This window comes from Phalacrocorax carbo, chromosome 7, assembly GCF_963921805.1.
Source record: "Phalacrocorax carbo chromosome 7, bPhaCar2.1, whole genome shotgun sequence".
NCBI lineage: Eukaryota > Metazoa > Chordata > Aves > Suliformes > Phalacrocoracidae > Phalacrocorax > Phalacrocorax carbo.
This window is the reverse complement of record NC_087519.1, coordinates 30,520,110-30,540,173: the sequence shown is the minus strand read 5'-3', so window position 1 is coordinate 30,540,173 and position 20,064 is coordinate 30,520,110. Positions and strand designations below refer to the sequence as shown.

General features: G+C 41.0%; 1 protein-coding gene across 3 annotated transcripts in view; it reads left to right on the top strand.

Moving 5' to 3' along the window:
* The window catches only part of LOC104046963 (glypican-5), a 396,666-nt gene that overhangs the window by 91,251 nt on the left and 285,351 nt on the right, over window positions 1–20,064 (top strand). For all 3 annotated transcript variants that reach the window (XM_064457302.1, XM_064457301.1, XM_064457303.1), the window contains exon 3: window positions 4,521–5,215. In XM_064457302.1, the coding sequence (XP_064313372.1) occupies window positions 4,521–5,215 (695 nt within the window). The remainder of the gene's footprint in view (window positions 1–4,520; window positions 5,216–20,064) is intronic.

Sequence of the window (20,064 nt, the reverse complement as noted above, 5' to 3'; positions counted from 1 at the left end):
GTTGGTTATACAGTGGGGCTTCTTCAGCACGTGTCACCTCCTCCTCTGGTGATAATCCAAAATCTTTGCCTTCTGGCCAGTCCATAATCACTTCCAAGATTCCTGGGCGACTGGGGTTTCCTACTCGAGCCCGCTGGGTAATCAGTGCAACCCATTTACTCCATGTAGCATCAGTTGCATGGTGTGTAGAGGGGATGTTTCCTTTGAACATCCAGCCCAGCACTGGCAGTCGGGGTGCCAGGAGCAACTGTGCTTCAGTACCAACCACTTCTGAAGCAGCTCGAACCCCTTCATATGCTGCCAATATCTCTTTTTCAGTTGGAGTATAGCGGGCTTCGGACCCTCTGTATCCCCGACTCCAAAACCCTAGGGGTCGACCCCGGGTCTCCCCTGGTGCTTTCTGCCAGAGGCTCCAGGTAGGGCCATTCTCCCCGGCTGCAGTGTAGAGCACATTTTTTACATCTTGTCCTGCCCGGACTGGCCCAAGAGCTACTGCATGGACTATTTCTCGTTTAATCTGTTCAAAGGCTTGTCGTTGCTCAGGGCCCCATTTGAAATCATTCTTTTTCCGGGTCACTTGATAGAGAGGGCTTACAATCAGACTGTAATTTGGAATATGCATTCTCCAAAAACCCACAACGCCCAAGAAAGCTTGTGTTTCCTTTTTGCTAGTTGGTGGAGACATGGCTGCTATTTTGTTGATCACATCCATTGGAATATGACGACGACCATCTTGCCATTTGATTCCTAAGAACTGGATTTCTCGTGCAGGTCCCTTCACCTTACTTTGTTTTATGGCAAAACCAGCTTTCAGAAGGATTTGGACTATTTTCTCTCCTTTCTCAAAAACTTCTTCCGCTGTGCTGCCCCACACGATGATGTCATCAATGTACTGAAGGTGTTCTGGAGCTTCTCCCTGTTCCAGTACAGTCTGAATCAGTCCATGGCAAATGGTAGGACTGTGTTTCCACCCCTGGGGCAGTCGATTCCAGGTATACTGGACGCCCCTCCATGTGAAAGCAAACTGTGGCCTGCACTCTGCTGCCAGAGGGATTGAGAAGAATGCATTAGCAATATCAATTGTGGCATACCACTTGGCCGCCTTTGACTCCAGTTCGTATTGAAGTTCTAGCATGTCTGGCACAGCAGCACTCAACGGTGGAGTGACTTCATTCAGGCCACGATAGTCTACTGTTAGTCTCCACTCTCCATTAGACTTCCGGACTGGCCATATGGGACTGTTAAAGGGTGAGTGGGTCTTACTGATGACTCCTTGGCTCCTCAGTTGGTGAATGAGTTTATGAATGGGGATCAGAGAGTCTCTGTTGGTGCGATATTGCCGCCGGTGCACTGTTGTGGTGGCGATTGGCACCTGTTGTTCTTTGACCTTCAGCAACCCCACCACAGAAGGGTCCTTTGAGAGACCGGGCAAGGTAGACAGCTGTTCAGTTTCCTCCGTCTCCAAGGCAGCTACACCAAAAGCCCACCTGTACCCTTTTGGGTCCTTGAAATACCCTTTCCTGAGGTAGTCTATGCCAAGGATGCACGGAGCCTCTGGGCCAGTCACAATGGGGTGCTTCTGCCACTCATTGCCAGTTAGGCTCACTTCGGCCTCCAATACAGTTAGCTCTTGGGATCCCCCTGTCACTCCAGCAATGCTGATGGGTTCTGCCCCTATATAGTTCGATGGCATTAAGGTGCACTGTGCGCCGGTGTCCACTAAAGCTTTATACTCCTGTGGGTCGGACGTGCCAGGCCATCGGATCCACACAGTCCAGTAAGCCCGGTTATCCCTTTCCTCCACCCGGCTGGAGGCAGGGCCCCTCTAGTCCTGATCATGGCAGTCACAACTCACTTCCTGCAAATGTGAATCAGGAGTCCCTCTATTACACTTAGAAATAAAATCTGCGCTTCTACTCCTCTGTCTGGGGACTTGTTCACTGGAAATTGGAGCAGCAGCTTTCCTGGAAGAGCCCCCCTGAGTGACTGTTCTTCCTTGCAGTTCATGCACTCGTGCCTGTAGGGTCGAGGTAGGCTTGCCATCCCACCTCATCATGTCCTCTCCGTGGTCACGCAGGTAGAACCATAGGGTGGCCCGTGGTGTGTATCCCCTTCTTTGAGCCAAAGGACGCTTATTCCTAACAGCTGAGACACTGCTCTGTCGAGGTGGGGAGTAGGACAGATCTTCTTTGAGTTGCTGGACCTCTTGGGATAGTTTCTCCACAGCAGAGACAAGCGAGGAAGAGATATTTGTGTCGTAATCTCGGAGTCTATCTATCACCTCTGCCACCGTTGGTGTCTCGTCATCTTTCCAGGACATCACTGCCAATGAGTTTGCATGCGAAGATGGTGCGCTCCGTACAAACTTCCGCCACATGGGTCGTGTGCACTCGGCTTCATCTGGATCTTTGGATGACCGTTGATCATCCAGGTCACCATAAATCACCTCAAACACAGCTAATTCCCTTAGATACTGGATGCCTTTCTCCATAGTTGTCCATTTTCCTGGGCGATATGTAACATCTTCTTTAAAGGGATACCTTTCCTTCACTCCAGACAGGAGTCGCCTCCAGAGGCTGAGGGCTTGTGGCTTTTTTCCTATTGCTTTGTCAACGCCCCCTTCCCCAGAAAGGGATCCCAATTGTTTGGCTTCTTTTCCCTCTAGTTCCAGGCTACTGGCCCCATTATCCCAGCATCGGAGCAGCCAGGTGACAATGTGCTCACCTGAACGACGGCTATAATCTTTTCGCATATCTCGCAACTCGCTTAAGGACAGGGATCGGGTGGTCTCTATTTCATTTATTACTTCTCCCTCCTCTCCCCGCGATGGCCCTGGTTCTTCATCATCCCGTTCTAAACGAGTTGATGTCCGCTTCCAATATTTTGTCTTGTGTATGGGGGCAACTGATACTGGTACGGGTTTGTTTTCTGAGCTAGCTCCGGTACTTGTTGTGGGGGTTTGAGTGGCTGCAGTGCCTGTCGTCCGGGCTGGATTGTCTACAGTGCTAGTCACTTTGCATTTCAATCCAGAGACATTCTCTTCCCCCTGGGGGCATTGAATGCTGTTGAGCAGGGCTCGGTATGCATGGGCCAGACCCCAGCATGTTGCAGTTATCTGTGTCTCTCTGGAGTTCCCAGCGTAACAACATACTTTCTCCAAATATTCTACTAGTTTTTTAGGATTCTGCACTTGTTCGGGGGTGAAACTCCAAAACACTGGGGGTGCCCACTGCCCTAGGTATTTGCCCATGCTATCCCACATGCCCTGCCACTCATAACTATCAAGCCTCGGGGCAGATTTCTGGGTGATATTCTTAAGTTGCTTAGTCAAAACCAAAACAACCTGCCCAAAAACTAACAATAAGTGCACCTTAACCACCCAAGGATGTTCAAGATACAAAGACGTTGTTGTAACAAAGGCACAGACATCATAGAACAAAGTTGCAAAGGTATTATTCTGTATTTCCTCCATATAAAATCTCTCAGAGGAGGAGGTATAATTGCTAATTGCCTCAACAAGGTGGTATCCAAAGTACAGTAACGGTTTCAGCAAAAACCCCAAATACCAGATAAAGCTGAAAACGAGTGTTTGTATAACAAATCTTGTAGGCAAAACATTACTAATCACAGCAGAACACAGCAGACTCAACAAACCAACACCAATCTGTAACACCAACTGCAAAAAGGACAACATGGTGCTGTGACCAGCAGCTGTTATTATCTCCAACCCGTGAGCCCCACGTTGGGACCCAAAAAGACTGTCGTGGTTTAGCCGGCAGCTCAGCCCCACACAGTCGCTCGCTCACTCCCCACCGGTAGATGGGGGAGAGAATCAGGAGGGTAACGCTCGTGGGTTGGGATAAGAACAGTTTAATAATTAAAATTAAAAGAAAACAACAGTAGAAATGCAATGTAAAGGGGAACAACGAGAATTAAAAGAAAACAACAGTAGAAATGCAATGTAAAGGAGAACAACGAGAGGCGCAAAGCCCCGGGGGGGGGCGGGGGGGGGAAGGGAGGGGAGAGGGGGAACGAACCGCCGGAACAAACTGCCCGCGCCGCAGCCGCGCGCCGCCCGCCGACCCGACGCCGCGCCGCCTCCGCGCTCCCTGCAACTGCCCCCACCTCAATATATTGGTCATGGTGTCACATGGTATGGAATGAACCTGCCATTGGCCAGTCGGGGTCAGCCGCCCCCACCATGGCCCTGCCCCTCCCAGCCCCCCCCCCGCCACGCGGCAGAGCGCGGGAAGCTGGAAAGGTAGCCGACCCCCACAGTGAGGAGAATTAACCCCTTCTCAGCCAAAACCAGCACATATGTGTTGCCTTTATTATGCACATGTAATATCTAGGTGTTTATTAAATCATATTACTGATGAAAGCTGTATTAACTATTAGTGTATTTATATTGCAAATTTCATGTAACTATTGATGTTCCTGTTCCGGACATTAGTCCTGTGACTAAGATGTTGGGTGCTTGCTAGTAACCTCTAGTTCTTTCTCTCCCTGTCCTTTTTTAGAGGCCTTTGAGTCTTTGCTTCACTTTGCTGAAAACCGCACAAGTTCCCTGTTTGAGACAGCTTACAGACCTATGGCAAAAGAAGCAGCAGAGCCTGTTAAAGAACTTTTTACAGACATCTCACTCTACATTCTGGGTGCAGAGACTACAGTGGAAAGTGCAGTATTACGGTTCTTTGACAGTCTCTTTCCTCTGGTGTATAGTCGGCTAATAAACCCAGGAATTACAGATTTATCAGAAGACTATACAGAGTGTCTACGGCTTACGAGGCAAGACATAAATCCTTTTGGACACTATTCTAAAAACATGGTTACAGAGCTGTCAAAATCTCTTTGGGCAAGTAGGATGCTCAGCCAGGCCCTCAGTCTGGGCATCGAAGTGATAAATACTACTGAACATGTAGCTCTCACGAAGGAATGTAGCAAAGCTCTAGTGAAGATGCAGTACTGCCCGCACTGCCAGGGCCTGACGCTAATCAGACCCTGTGTCGGATATTGTCTAAATGTAATGAGGGGCTGTTTGGCCAGTGTGTCAGAACTGGATGCACAATGGAGGGAGTACATTTCCACGCTGGAGTATCTGGCTAATGAAATCGCTGCCTCACATGATCTGGAAATTGCACTGACGGGAATCCGGAACTCCATCAATGAAGCCATCCTGCATGCACAGTTGAATGGGCCACAGCTCTCTGCTACAGTAAGTGCTCTCTATTTACTCATTACTCCCATTGATCACTTTTATTATTTGATGAGTAAACATTTAAACAAGTTGGTATTGCCTTTGCATCAGTTTTTAGTCTTCAACTAGATCTGTGTTTAATAGTCCATGAAAACATTACAGATAATTATGATGGCGTTCAATAGAGTCTGCTTTGAAATGAAAGGGTTGGGGGGGAAGTTAGTTCCTTGAGAAGCAACCCTGTAAAGCAGATAGCTCTGGCTCATCTGCAGAATTTTCTAAACAAAAAATTGGGGTATAGTATACTTGCTATCAGCAATGTATTTTCGTACTCTAAAACACCTGATCCTGTAACTCTAGGAGCAGTGTTCCCCGGTGTATGGGGACATTCCACAGAAATCGGTATAAGGGGTTAGAAGTGTGGCTTTCTAAATAAAGGCAGAGACATGAGCTGTTTCATAATTTTACAGTCCTTTTACTTTTGTGTTGACTGAGACATCAGGAAGGTTACATGGGTCTATGATGAGTACACCTCTCATACAAAAGTTAGAAAAAGAGCATGAAAAAAGTTAAACTTATTTGACAGCATTTATGTAAGTAAAGGATAAAAATACACTTAAAGTGGATCCATTTTTGTAAGTAGTAGGTTAAGTAGGAAAGAATTAGAATGGTAGAGCTGTCTCATAAATAATAGCAGCATATGACTGGCAGGTGTTCTCTCAAGGTGTTGAAGATTAGACCAGAAATTATTGAAATGACTAATGATGCAGCTGACTACATCTGTATGAAGTTCAACACAACTGTCAATGGAAAAAAAAATGTAGCAGTGTGGCCTTAAGCAGGGTAAAGACTAATCTAAGAAATGCGGATAGATCTATCTGTCTTGAAAGTAAAGGAATTCTTGCAGAGAAAAAATGAGAAGGAAATGCACAGATATAAAAATTTAATTCCTGTGCTGAACTCTGGTCACCATATTATGTAAGAGAAAAAAATACCTGAAAGAGTTTGCAGAAAGAAGCTATGGCAGAGTGTATTGTAAACTAAGGAAGTATTTTACTAGGAGAAAAATGCCTCTATGCTTGTAACCTTCCAAGATACCTAATGCCATAGCTCTCTTCAATTTAGAACACCTGATAGAGCTAGAGACTTACAGTCAGTGTAACATGTAGATTATTAAAAAAAAAACCAAAAACCAACCCATCCACTTCTACTAATCTGATAAAAGGTTCGCTTGATATTTGTAGTTATCTCAGTTCACATTGCCTCAGCTTTTCCTTTACTTTTCATCAATGACCCTTGTGTGTGCTGGTTTATCTGACATCAAGGGTAAACATGAAAAATTAAGAAAAGATTTGTCCAGGTTTTTGGTTAATGCATGGTAGGCATTGGAGTCTATGTGCACTGGAGAACAGCAAGTCTTCATCATGCTAATGTCTAGCCGGTAGCATCACATGTCCCATAAAGCAGTGTGAAACCTAGAACACATAATGAACAATTTTCTTGCATCTGCTCCGGTTTTCACTCAGATGTTATTTTTATGTGAGTCTGGAAGGGAGATGAAAATAAAAGTATGCTATTCTTATATATGTTAGTTTTATCAGGTTATAGACAGACACCTTAAATCATTGCATGGCTTCATTACTGATTACACAGAAGTAATTAGGAATAAAGTTAAGCTTTCTGAAAACTAGCAGCAAAAGTGGTCTTACAGATGTTTCCTGCAATATATACAGCATGTTACAAAATGCCAAAACATAATTCTGCATTGCATTTGTCAGCCTCCTAATTCATATGCACTTGCTTAGCTTACTAGTGGGGTAAAATTCATAATCCAGGTGAATATTAGGTAATTACAGATTAAGTCAATGTCTCTATTGCTTTTAGCTGATGTGGAAGTAGAATTCTCTCTCAAGCATCTTTCTGGCTGAGGATTTTCTTCAATGTTTATTAAAATAATTTTATTTAGGTCTTTCTTAGTTCTCTAGTAGCAACTTTAAACATTTTCCTTCTTCCATTCAGCAAGAATTCAGAAAGCACTGTTGTGTTGGAAAATACATTAATTCTTTTTTCTGTTTGTGTTCTCTCACTAGCAAAATCTCTGTGCACAGAAGATTGTTTTAGGGACTGCTTTGTAGGATAGCAAAGGACATTTTCTGTTCAAGAATAAAAACTATATGCCAGTGTGTGTTACCTTCAGTCTTCTAGCCTTTCAGTTGTCAGCAGGGTAGGATTATGTTTTGAAGACAGAGCATGTTCCACTATTTGAACAAGCATTTAGTCTGATACTGATTTAAAACTTTACTGATTAGTCCAGAGGATAACTATTATTTAGAAAATTGAGCCTAATTAAGATGTATTTCCTTCTCTGAAGAAACGGAAAGGAGTTCAATCTACAGCTTCAGGATTTCCAACTTCTCGGAATCCAGTCACTTGATTCTCAGTTGCACTAGGGCCCTTTTGGGCCGCACTGACGGGCTTTGTACACAGTGTATTTACTGCTTGTTTTACTTATGGGAAAATTTTTAGAAAAGATATGACCTCCTTTTTTCCCTTCATAAAAATATAGAGACCTTTTTCTGTTCAAATGGTATGCTCTTCAGGTTCTGCAAAAGTGGAAATGCCTAAATTATGTACAGTTTCCATTGCAAATGCTGTAAGTGGTTTCATTCAATTATAAATAATCTATGGAAAACTCATTCAAGAAAGCAGAGTAATTTGCTGTTATCCTAAGGCACTCTTAATTAATGCACCTGCCCTGTTAGGAAACGTTTTACATTTTTTAATAGACAATATGGCTAGAAATCAGAATTCTTTTTTAGCTTGCTGTCTGCCTGGATGATAATGTATAATGGAAAGTTAGATTATGCTTTCTTTAAAACAGGGGGAAGGGTTGAAATAAACCAATACAGCACTTAGGGTACTTTGCTCAAATGAGGTGCAGTCAATTATTATAATTTAAAAAAAAAAAATCCTATTTGTATGTAGAGTGCATAACTTCAAGAGATGGGCCTCTGCTGATCTCGTCCATTATAGCCAGGAGAATTGCCTGATTTGCTGGGATAGCATGTGTGAAAGGTCAGCTTTAAGATATTAGCAATCTCTCCTCAGATTCCTCCAGAATGTGCTATGCCATTTGTTCAGTGATACTGGCCTGCATCCAGCTTACTTAACCTAATGCGGGCCAGCCACAGTCTGCAGCATCAGCAATCATAATCATTACTTTCTGGTTTGTCTGCTGGAATCTAATTGTTGTTTGTATTGGGAGGAGCCCTGACTGCTTCTTGGTGCCATCTACAGAGGCCAAGTTTGTTCACCTTTCCTTATCACTTTTGAGACTTTTTATCTTTGCTTTTTTTTTTCTTTTTCTGTCTTTGTGTTTTAAAGCTGGTCTAATTTTTCATGTATTCAGGCTACTATGTTGCTGCATTCCAAACTCTGTTTTTGTGCATCATCCCTGATTTTTTTATTTTCTGTTCAAAGTGAAAATAAAATACCCTCAACTAAAATGCAAGGAGGAGGAGGGGCAGTTTTGAAATATGTGCTGGCCATGAGCACTTTGGGGAAGTGTATTACCAGGTAGTGTAACAAATGCTGTCTGTGCCTGTACTCCCTGGAGTCAAGTCCCAGTAAGGTCGTGTTCTAGTTGCTTGTGTAGAGTTAGTGAGGGTTTGCTTGCAGCCTGGCTCCAGTGGACCAAGGGTCTTCAATGGGGACAGGTATTGGAAAAAGAATAATCTATGAGGTAGGGAAGATTTCTGTTGGATCATAAATGGTTAGAATCTGTCCGGCCCCACTACCTACAAATCTGTATCTCCACAGATACGGAACATATACCATTGATGCAGTTTTGGCCATTATCTTGCTTGCAGAGTAGCACTGATTTTCCCTGATCTGGATCTGAAAGGTGCCCATCATCTGTGGATGGGTTTCCCGCTGGACAGGCGGGAGCTCAAGAGTCAATGCCCTGCTCAGGTACAGATTTCCTGTTAGTTTTAGCAATTTGTGCTTACACGGATTTTCTTCTCTCTTCTGCAGGATAGAATATGCTGCTTCCCTGTGTCAGTGTTCTGAGGCCTAATAGCTAAAGGATGCTTCTTTCGTTGTGTAGATTATCTAAGCATATGAGATGCATTTGCCCACAGTGGTAAGGCCTGTGATCCTGGCTCCCCTCTGGACTTCTGGAAATGGTGATTGGTTACTTGTTCCACAAACGGGCATGGTGCTGTATGGGTGGCTGGCAGGGACTGTGTGTATCAGTTGCAGTCATTGGGTCATGCTTGAGCAGCAAGCTGTGTGAGGCTGCCAACCCTGATATTTGGTGCTTTTTTCTATGCCTTAATTCAAAGGGCAGTGAGGCCACATGGAAATAACTCTTTAGAGTAGAAAAATTCCGTACTGCTAATGTTGCTGTGTATTAGGGCTCCATTTGTCAAGGGCAAGGCAGAGGCAAGATTTTCGAAGAAGAAACGTTTTATGGTCTGAATTCTACTTCAGCTCAATAGAATTTGAACACATAACTACCCATTGTTCTTTTAAACACTTTCCCAGGTATTTCTATAACTTCTACTCTGCATGTGGCTTCTTGTGAAACCTGCCTACCTGCCCATGTGGTAGAAAATGCAAAGTGATGTGTGTTAGCAGAAATATTTGGAATGTGGGAAGGCATATATTCCTCTGGATTGTTCTTGCTTCGTGAAGTTCATAAGCATAAAGTACTTATCTTAATAATAGCTGAAAATATATGAAATGAAGAGAATGTAAAAAGCTGCAGGCCTAATATTTGTAGAATGGACAACATTATACAAGACGAAGTCCAACATGTTGTGTTTCTTGATTATAAAAACAAAAGCTAATAAAAGGCTTGATTGGCAGGGCTTGTAAAACCTGGATATGATCAGAGATTAGGCATTAAGAGAAAGCAGAAAGATCTGTGCCTTGAGCCAATTAACAACTTGGATACAAGCTTACCAATATGATAAAAGTAATATAAAAAAGTGATAGAAGAATGAGTTTTGGGAAGAGGAGCAGATAGAGGTAGGACAAACACAAGAAGTGAGGGATATTTAAGATGCGCAATGCTAGGAATTTCTGGTGTGTTGGGAAGAACAGAATTAGTGATTGTGAGAGAAAAAAATCTGATCAAAAATCCCAAAGAAATCAATGACAGTCTTTCCGCAAGTTGCGAAGCCTTCAAGGGTCAGGATGGGTAATATTGAGAAAAAGTCTACTAAATACTGATTGTGTTTTAAAGTGGATTTGTTTAAGGTTATAATGAAAAAGACCATCTGATGCCTATTTCTGGCAGATCATTTGAGTGGTATTTGTTAAAAGTTTTGTGTAGCTCAAGAAATGCAAGGAAGGCATGAGAAGGTGAAAGCTTGTAGCATGGGCTGTTGTCCTTGGTTATGAAGAAAAGACAAAGGAGTTAGGCTTTCCACGCTTGTCCAACCACATCTGCTATGATCACTTGCAATTAGGCATGTAATTGGGAGATGGGGATGCAAATTACATAGAATTAACAGCAAATTAGAACTTAGAGCAATTTAAAAAAATCAACACAAAATACTTAGAGGTGGATGGTTGTGCTTGGTGGCTGGTCCATCAATCTTCTCTCATCAGTGGTTTTAAAAATTTTATTCCTTTTGCAAAGTAGGTAGTCATAAAATGCATGCCCATGACTCTCCACTGGCTTCTAAACTTGCTTCCCTGAAGCCATTTTAAAATCCATTTCTGTCATGTTTTTTTACGTCATCATTAATGTTTTGATTCTGAAATTGCTCTTGCTGACCACTGTATGGTACTTAGCACTAAAGAAAGTGGTTGCATGTAGTTATCTGAGGTATTTAGCCTATAGGTGGGTAAGATGGGAAATACTGGTAGAGTTGGAGAGAGCTGGGGAGGCAACAAGGAGTCTGAGAAGACAGAAGCGCTCGAAGAATGTCTAGTATTTGGTTCTTGCAGTATTCTTACGAAATAGCTGTATTCTGGTGTCATCTTGAAAAACAAATGGAGGGAGCTCATGTGATTTGTTCAGTAGTATTAAAAAAGAAGTCAGGGATAGAGATAGAGCTAGAAATGCAGGGTGTTTTTTCCCGGTTCTGAGTTCTGTACTCCAACGGCACCTAATTTTGAGAGCTATCTGAGGGTAGACTTTGTGTCCTTTGCAGGCACATAGGATGCAGCTCCACACATATCCTTAGCCAGCTGGAAGTTGCAAAGATCTGTTTAACATTGCATTTAACTGGAACAAATAACCCCTGCTAAGAAGCAGCATATAATACCTTTGGTATTGAACAAGCAAGCTATGTAGATATTTGCTAGGTTCAGTTTAAGGATGAAAAGGGGCATCTGCCTGTGAAAGAACATAACTGGTGTATACTGGAATGCCCACATTACTGTGGTGGGCTTGAGCCAGAACTTACAGGGTGTGATCTTTGGGAAAAAAAATCTTGCCACAAATTTTCTGATAAAAATTCAGCAGTGTATGGCAGGCTTACGGAAAATAGTTTAGGTGGTCTGAAATCATTAGGGATGGAGAAGAAAAACCAGTCCTGAGAAACAAAAAGACTTGAGATCTGTTAAAATGGTCACCTTTAGGATAATAAAAGCTTAGAGAAAAGGCTGCCAGGCTTAGAACAGCGGGAGATTGATGCACAGTAACCTAACAAATTTGAAAGGGAAATGGCAGTACTATGAACAAAATAACTTTGTGCTGAGTGAGTTCACAGCAACAAAGAGTTTCTGCCAGCCAGTAATGAACTACTTGATTAAAGACATTGAACAGTATCATAAAACACTCCTGGAGACTTTGGAGAACCCTCAGAGCTGAACTCAGGTGCTTCCTTCCTGTAAGTTTTCCAGTTCAAATGATCAACACCAGCTGTCAATAAGTATAAGAACCATACTTAGCAGAGGTTAAAACAGTATATTCAATTCCTTGTGGTTAGATTGCTGAAAATAACTGTGAAAATGTACAGGGAAAGCTATGTTTGTGCAATATTTGCAAGAGAAATGTTATTTAAAATTACTTTTTGCTTTCTCTAAGCACTTACCAGGAAACCCCCTCTGAAAACAGAAAATGGAGGAAATGCCTGACTATGAAGAGGTATCTGTAAATGATATTGAAGGAGCCAGAATGGTTGCCCTAGTAGTGATTTAGTACTGCTCGTTCTTGCAGATGTGATCTTGAATGACAGTCACTTACGTTGAAGGCATGACCTTGTATATTTTGTTCTCATGGACCAAAGTACATGAATGTACATCACGCTCAAATCCTTTATGAATCCAGGGACAAGAGCAGACCTTTCAGAAGCCTGGTGAGTTGCACTGAAGGCAAACCTCATAATGTAATGACCCATTTCTGTGCAAAAGGTAAAAGAATGGTTTTCACAGTGGTATAAGACATATAAAAGTATGTCTACATTAAAATCTTGTTTTATTTCTCTTGGGCTTTATACTCATTAAGATACCGTCTGTCATGAATGAATTTTTTAAAATGGGCAGTGAAACTATATGTCTACAATCAACTGAATTTCATGGAGTATAAGCATCTAATTCTTGTAGTCAGCTTTGTAAGTCTTGCCCACGTGCTATTTGCTTGATTTAAAAGCATTTTGACACTTGAGTACTGTAGAAGTATTTCTGGAAATAATCATGTAAATTGTTTAATGCATTTGCCTCATTCCCATCTGTTACAAAAATCCTTTGGAGAATTAGAGCTCATGTAGTCCTGAACAGCTCTTTAAGGGGATGCAGGGACCCTCTGGCCCATGTTGGTTAATGACAGTTTTCGTTCATGCAGATGTTTGATACCAAAGAGTAGCCTCATTTCCTGGTGTTAAGGATCATCTCATCTCTAGTGGTAGAACTGCTTGAAATTTGTTATTTATGTCAATATGAAGTAGGTTAAAATGAAATACATATATTTCCAAAACCCTAAATTATTATCAACCAGAATAGGAATAAAACCCACCGTATAATTACAATTGAGTTGTTTCTGAGGGATATTTACTGGGAATTATCCAGCTGTCATGTTATTTGATTAAACATGTAGTACAACCAAATTCTTAGCATAAATTGTAGAGCCTTAAGTTTGCTTTTGCAGAAGTGATCATTCATTTGGATGTGCATGTCTCTTCATACCCACAGGAATTCCATCACGAGTCACATCTTACCTTCCAACTGACTGCTGACTTGCTGATAGTGCTTAACCACACTATTAACAAGTCATTAATCTGTAGTAAGATAAAAAGCTCTTTTCTGCCTGATGGAGCAGTATTCAAAGTTCTACTTTCCATTCCATAAATCTTGTATTTTGTATAAACATGTAACCTGAAAGTTTTATACTAAACATTCATATCAATGGAATTGATGGATGTAGCCTTTTACCAGCTTTTGATCTGAGACCAGCTGTGATGGTGATTAACAGTTTGTGGTTAACTACTGTGATTAAAGTTTTGGGAATGATAGTGATTTGGGGCTGCTGCCTTCTGAAAAAGGCTTCTGTCTTTGAGAGGGATCATGGCACCAGTCTTTTTTTTCTGTTTACAATTGAGATACACTTGTTTGGCCTAGTCTTACTGCCAAAGTGTTTGTGGAAAACGTGTCAGATATTTGTGTGTGTTTGTGGTCCCAGAAATGCTGTTAAGCTGCTATATAGGCGAGTGTTTTCAGGAGATTTTGCATGCATTTTGATCCAAAACAGATGAAATTCTGCATGAATCTGTTTTTTTTCTAAGTTGCATAGGCATATGCTAATGTATGGTGTACAGCCAGTAAGTTACCCAAATGTAGAAAGTAAGGATAGCAGGTTAGATATAAAGCCAAGAAATAGTAACCAGTTTTCAGAGCAAGAGGCCTAAACAATGTAGTAAAAAATTCACTACTTATTATTCATTTTGCATTATGGCAACCATCTTCATATAAGAAAAATAATTTAAAAAGATGATAGATTTCAAAAAAGTACATTTTATTACTTCATTGTTGTTTTCTTCTTTAAGTTTAACAAAAACAATGATACACCATTGATAATAATTCTAAATGCATGCTTAAAAGTGCATGGTTGATGAAACAAGTGTTCTTGGCCACCACAGGAGTGTTAAACCTGCCCCTCTGTGACGTTAAGTGCTATAAAGATTAACACAACCATACACAAGCACATGTGCAAATGTTAACATACACAGCCCACTGCTTTTTTCTCACTCCTTCAAATGGACCTGCATCTTTTTTAGGGTGTGGATAATTAATTCAGTTCTAAAAAGCTAGTTCTTGTAGCATCTGTTTTTATTTAGTAAGAATGAGCTTATTGGGTCTACTATTGATTTGAATTTAGTTTTTGTCAGGGGGCTGTGTGTCTGCACAATATAACCACTTTTTCTCAGAACGGCTGCTTAGCTTCATTTTGTTTGCCAAACTGAGGCTCTGAAATTTTTCAGCACCTTTTGGTTCCTAGAGAATTAGTTCCTGGGAACTCTACAGCCAAGTGTAATTTTATTAAAAAAATAATGAAAAGCAAAACCCAAAGTCATAACCTGTGTAAAATACATGGTCAGAATGCTGCTCTCATTTTCACCCTGAAGTTGAAAACGTTAAAGAGTCTACCTTGAGTCATAATATCTGTGTCCTGTTTGACTTTAACTCAATGCTGTATGAAGAGGAGAGTGTGCCCCTGTGGGTCTGATGGCAGGATGCAAACTACAGAATAGAAGTCCTATCAAAGCCATAATCATAAACCTGCCAAGATAGCACAGGCATAATTTCAGAGAGACAGTGTAGTCACTGAACACTCTCTATCTTACTTGGAATATGATTCTGGTGTCAGCGCTTCACCATTATTACAGTTGAAAGATGAAGGACATAAACATGGTGAGAGTCCAGGATTTTGCTTGTAGCACAATACTGAGCAAGACAATCAATGGTTGGGATAATATTTATGGAAATGATGATACTTAAGATGACAGATGATGTGCTTAGTGTTTCAACAAGAGTTGTGTATTCTTTATTCATTGTTTCTACTTCATTTTTTATGCTATTCTGTGCACCTATAGTAAGCCTCCCTAGATTGTGTAAGACACCTGCCGAAACTGAGTGTTATTTTCTATTACAAAATCAATTTAAACTACAAAAGAGAAATTAGATGTGCAGGTTTTTTTACGACCCTGACTTTCTGTATTGCTATTTATTAAATATAGCGGATTTTGTAGCTGCAGTGCTTTGGAATTTTGGCACTTCTGTTTGTTGTGGTTAAGTTTTGGTCTTATAAATTAACAAGGCATCAAACAATGAAGTTAGAGTGTTGCTGGGTTGGGGTCCAGTCCCTGGTAAAAAATGCAGGTCTAGCATATTGGCAGCTAGGCTGCTTGTTATTCATTGTAAGGCGTCTAGCTATGGGAGTGTTAGATGTTTGACAGCATTGAATAGATTCCAGTCAGCCATACAAACTACCTCCAGTGAAGTGGAAAGGACCATAAAATTGTTTTAGCAACAGCTAATTCTCTTGAGTCTCTTAAGGCTTTTTTCCCCTCTTTTTTTCTTTAACTGTTTGGTTGCCAGTAGAGGATTTGCCAATTTAAACAGTAAATGTTCCCAAATTTATTTCATTTTTTAGGATTAGTTATGAAGGTTTTTGACTGATTTTGCATTTAATGTAATTAGATTTTTGGGGAAAAAAACCCCAAAAACAACCAACCAAACCCTCAAACAAAACCATCAGAAGTTAATATTTAATAATGATACATTTCTTTGAGTATAAAAACTGAACTATTAAGAAACTTATAGCATTGGTTTTTTAAAAGTGATTTTTCTGTAAATAACTTCTAGTCCTATTTTTATCAACAAGACATTTGGGTGCTAGTCTATTAACTTGTAGATCTTTCTCTTCATGTCCCTGCTCATCTTTTAGCTGTTGAAATGCCACACAAGCTTAGTGCTGTAGGGTTGTTTTACAAGCAGCTTGGGGACTTGTCTTTTTGATCTCCAGCTAAAGATGTGTGTTAATTCTTCCATCTTTCCTTACTTGGAGTGTTTTTTTTTTCCTCCTGAACAGCTTAGGCTGTGGATTCAGTGTCTGAAAGAACATAGAAGTGTGTCCTCACTTGTCAAATGTTTCATAATGTAAGAGCTGGTTGCCTCCTAATGTGCCATAGTTCAGTCTTTAAGAAAAAGCCATGAAAACAGAGTGTTTAAATGGTCTGGGAGACACAGAAGCATTAGCTTTGGAGAAAGCCTGAAAAATTCTGGCTTTAGGAGTACAAGGGTAAGATAGAGAATAAGGGCGTCCTCAGCTGTTACAGCTTCATCGAAAGGATTTAAAGAACCAGGGTAAAAGAGGTTCAATTTTGCAACCTGAGTGGAAGGCTTCATTCTGCTGACACTAGATGGGCAAATGAGATTAGGGTGAAAAGCAAAGTTGGTTCTCTTGTCTCCTTCTGCCACAGAAGAGGCTGCCTTTTGTGAAGTACTCAGTCTTGTATACTACTGGGAAAAATGATGTATTTGATTCGAGTACAAACCTTTCCTTTCTTCTCCTGTTTGCATCTTTTCCAGATGAATTATGTAGTTAGGTTAACATTAACTGGAATAATGGAGATAAAATTATCATTACCAGCATTTCCAGCTGTGTGAGGAAGGCATTAGGCAGCCAGCAGCATTGGCATGTGGGGCTGGCCTGGGTCAGGGCTAAAATAGCCAGTTTATGTGAAGGAACCTAGGGCACCGCTTGGAAACAGGACCCTGGTGACTTATGGTATGTGTTCCCTTCTTCTATAGTAGATGAGGTGAAAGTCCCTGATGATTTTATTGTGGTTCTCTAGACTTCTGTTTATTGTAATGAAGCTTTACTTATTTTAAAAATATTTTTTTCTTCTAGTCCATCTACACAAAATCTTTACTTCACAGACTTTTTCTAGTCTTCCTATGTCTATATGAACCAGAGAAGTTGACACAGACTATGTAAAGAGAAATGGAACAATAAATCCTAGTTATCGAACTTCTTGTACCTGCATTTAGAGGAGATGATGTGCTTTTTCATTTAGATATTTCAGTCCTAGGGAGAAAGATGTGGGCTTTCTGAGGCTGCACCCTTCATATGCAGCAGCCAAGTGATTACTGCAGCTGTAGGACCAAACAGAGCAAGTAGGCATCTTCCCCTGAGCAATCTCTTTCCTCTTAAGGGGACCCTGCTGAAAGCAAAATTAGGCTTTTGCATGGAAAGAAAGATCTACAGATTTTGTTGTCTGTGACTTAAGCAGTGGCTTAGCTACCTCAAGTGTTTGCTTGTCTAGGTCACTAACTGGACATACCATAAAATATCTGATTTTTCAAGTCAGGATGAGGCTTGAGCATTTTGACAGTTGCAACTTTCATCCGAGATACTAGCAGTCACTAAGACAACTTCCAAAGCTTGGATTTTTACAATGGTAAGAGCCTCTGTTCTCCTTACCTGAATCAGATATTGGTGGCTTCAACCTCTATTTCTTTGCAAACCTGCTCCATTCTGTACCACCCCCTGTAGTCGTTTTCTGGAAGACCAAATAGTTTTAATCCTCTCTCATGAAATTTTGTGTTGCTATTGTTGTAGACTTATAGCTCATGCGCTTGTAAAGCCATCACAACATGTGAATCCTCATTTTCCTAGAGGTGGGTCTAGTTGCTGCTGAGTTCCCTAGAGGGCGTTTACTACTGGAAATATTAGTAAAGAGTGGAGGATAGGGGAAAGAGAAGAATATATAATAATTCTTAAAATGTATTTATCAAGTATTCAAATCTCTGCTTTGTTCTATATAGTCAGAGTGGAGTCGGGACTGCAGTTTGAAAGATGAGTACAGGGGCACTTGTGTCTTGGACTGGCAGGAGGCAATAGGAAAATGTGATATACAGGAAAACGATTTGAGGAGCAGAAGTCTGTCTGGATAGTGAAGAGGAAATTGGGATATTTCTGTCCATCGTTGTGCCTTTACTGAAGGATACTTGTTTGCTCACATGATGCTGTAGTAGAATTTTTCAAAGATGTGCACATATTTGTTTGGAAGGTCCATTGGTTCTTTTCAGGGAGACATCTATGTTTCTGTCTTTGGTTTTCTTTCTCATTTAGTCAATACTTTTTGTTAAAAACTTCACTTAGTAAGATGGTTTGTTTGGAATCGCTGCTGTTACTTAAATATATAGAGTTTACCCCTGGTTCTTATTTTATTCTAAATACGCTTGCTGTATCATTTTAATTACACACTGCTTTTCCTTTTTTTCTAATAAGCAAATGCGACACTGCTTCCTCTGTGGAGGCAAAGGGAGATAATATTTGTGCGCTTCTGTATGAATCCTTGCTGTCACACTTTTATATGACACCAGACCAGGAACTTGAACAGCTTGATGGATTTTTATCTGCTGATTTTTCTGTACTGAAAGTTGAAACGCAGTTGCTAAAATCAGAACGGCAAACAAAAGTTTCCAAACATGTGCCAGTGAAACAAATCAGAGGAAGATATTTGTGGTGAGTTGACCTTGGGCAAAACCGACTCAACTTGGGGAAAACTAAGTTATTGCAAATCAAAATAGGGTTGGATGGTGACAGACAGACAAAAACTAAAAAGCCTCCTTCCTACCCCCTTTCCCGGGCCCAGGTTTGTTCCTTCCTGTCCTGGTGCAGCATGGCCACATTTACAGGTCTTCTCAACCAGGCTTAGCAACCTGAATACTGTCTTATAAACACAGCTGTGCTGCATTTGGAGGAAAGTGTTTAAGTCTACATGGTGCTGTACACGGCCATGTGAGTTTACCAAAGCAGAGCAATATCCTATTTTCCTTTGCTGTGGTTGCACATTAGTCAGTGGTTTCCCTTAGTGCTGTGTGGCTGCAGCGCTATGGTTTTTCCAGTAAGGCTGAAGGCATTCCCCATGATGCCCTGTGGGGAAGGGTGTCACATCACCTAACTGTCAAGGTGGACTCACTCCTCTGGAGAAGTCTTTCTTTTCAGTGATTATATTCCTGTTATTTGCCTCTTTTTTTTTTTTTTTTTGTTTTTTGTTAGTTTGGGTTGGTGGGTGTGGAGTTCCTAACATCAATGTTGTCTCCCTTCCCCCTAGACTGCCCTATTTGGGTAATTCTACCGTTTCAAGCTGGTTTTAACCATATTTTGCTTATGCTAGAGGAGACTCAGATGGACTGCTCTGGCTGTGAATTCTCCTGAACACTCAGCCTAACCTTCTTAGGTGTGCAGTTATCTGCTGCTGGTAGCTAGGGAAGGACTGGAGTGTGTAAATGACAGCACACACCCTTTCACACTCGTGGCCACTGATTTTAGGGCCTTTGTTAAGTTTCTCTTGGCCCACTTGGCTCTGCCCTGCCTTTTCCCTCTTTAATCGGTTCAGAGCATTTTACGAAAAAGCATTTTGCATTGTTTTGTGCAAGGATATGTGATGCATTACTCTATAAGCTTTAATCATTAATTTTACATAATCTATACTCCTCCTGTTGTCTAAACTTGCCCAGGATACGCCCTCAGTTCTGAGGCTTCATCCTTGATGGAATTAAGAAGAATCAGCTTCTTGCAGGATCAGGTCAGGAAGCTGCTCCATTGATAGACTCTGAATTTCACCGTAAGCTTAATTCTTTATGATGATTATTTGAACTGACATTTATCATACTCTGAAACTAAAAAGGAATGGTTTGTTCATTATAGTTAACTATGAAAATATATAATACATCCACGATTCCATTTTGAGACTACATTTAGTGACCTGGGATTTCCAACTCATAAGAAATGTAATACACTTATAAAAGCCTGTTCATATTCCTCCCCACTGCATGTGAACTCATGAAAATTTTTCACCACTGCTCTTTGGTATAATTATGTGCTTTTTTTGACATCAGAC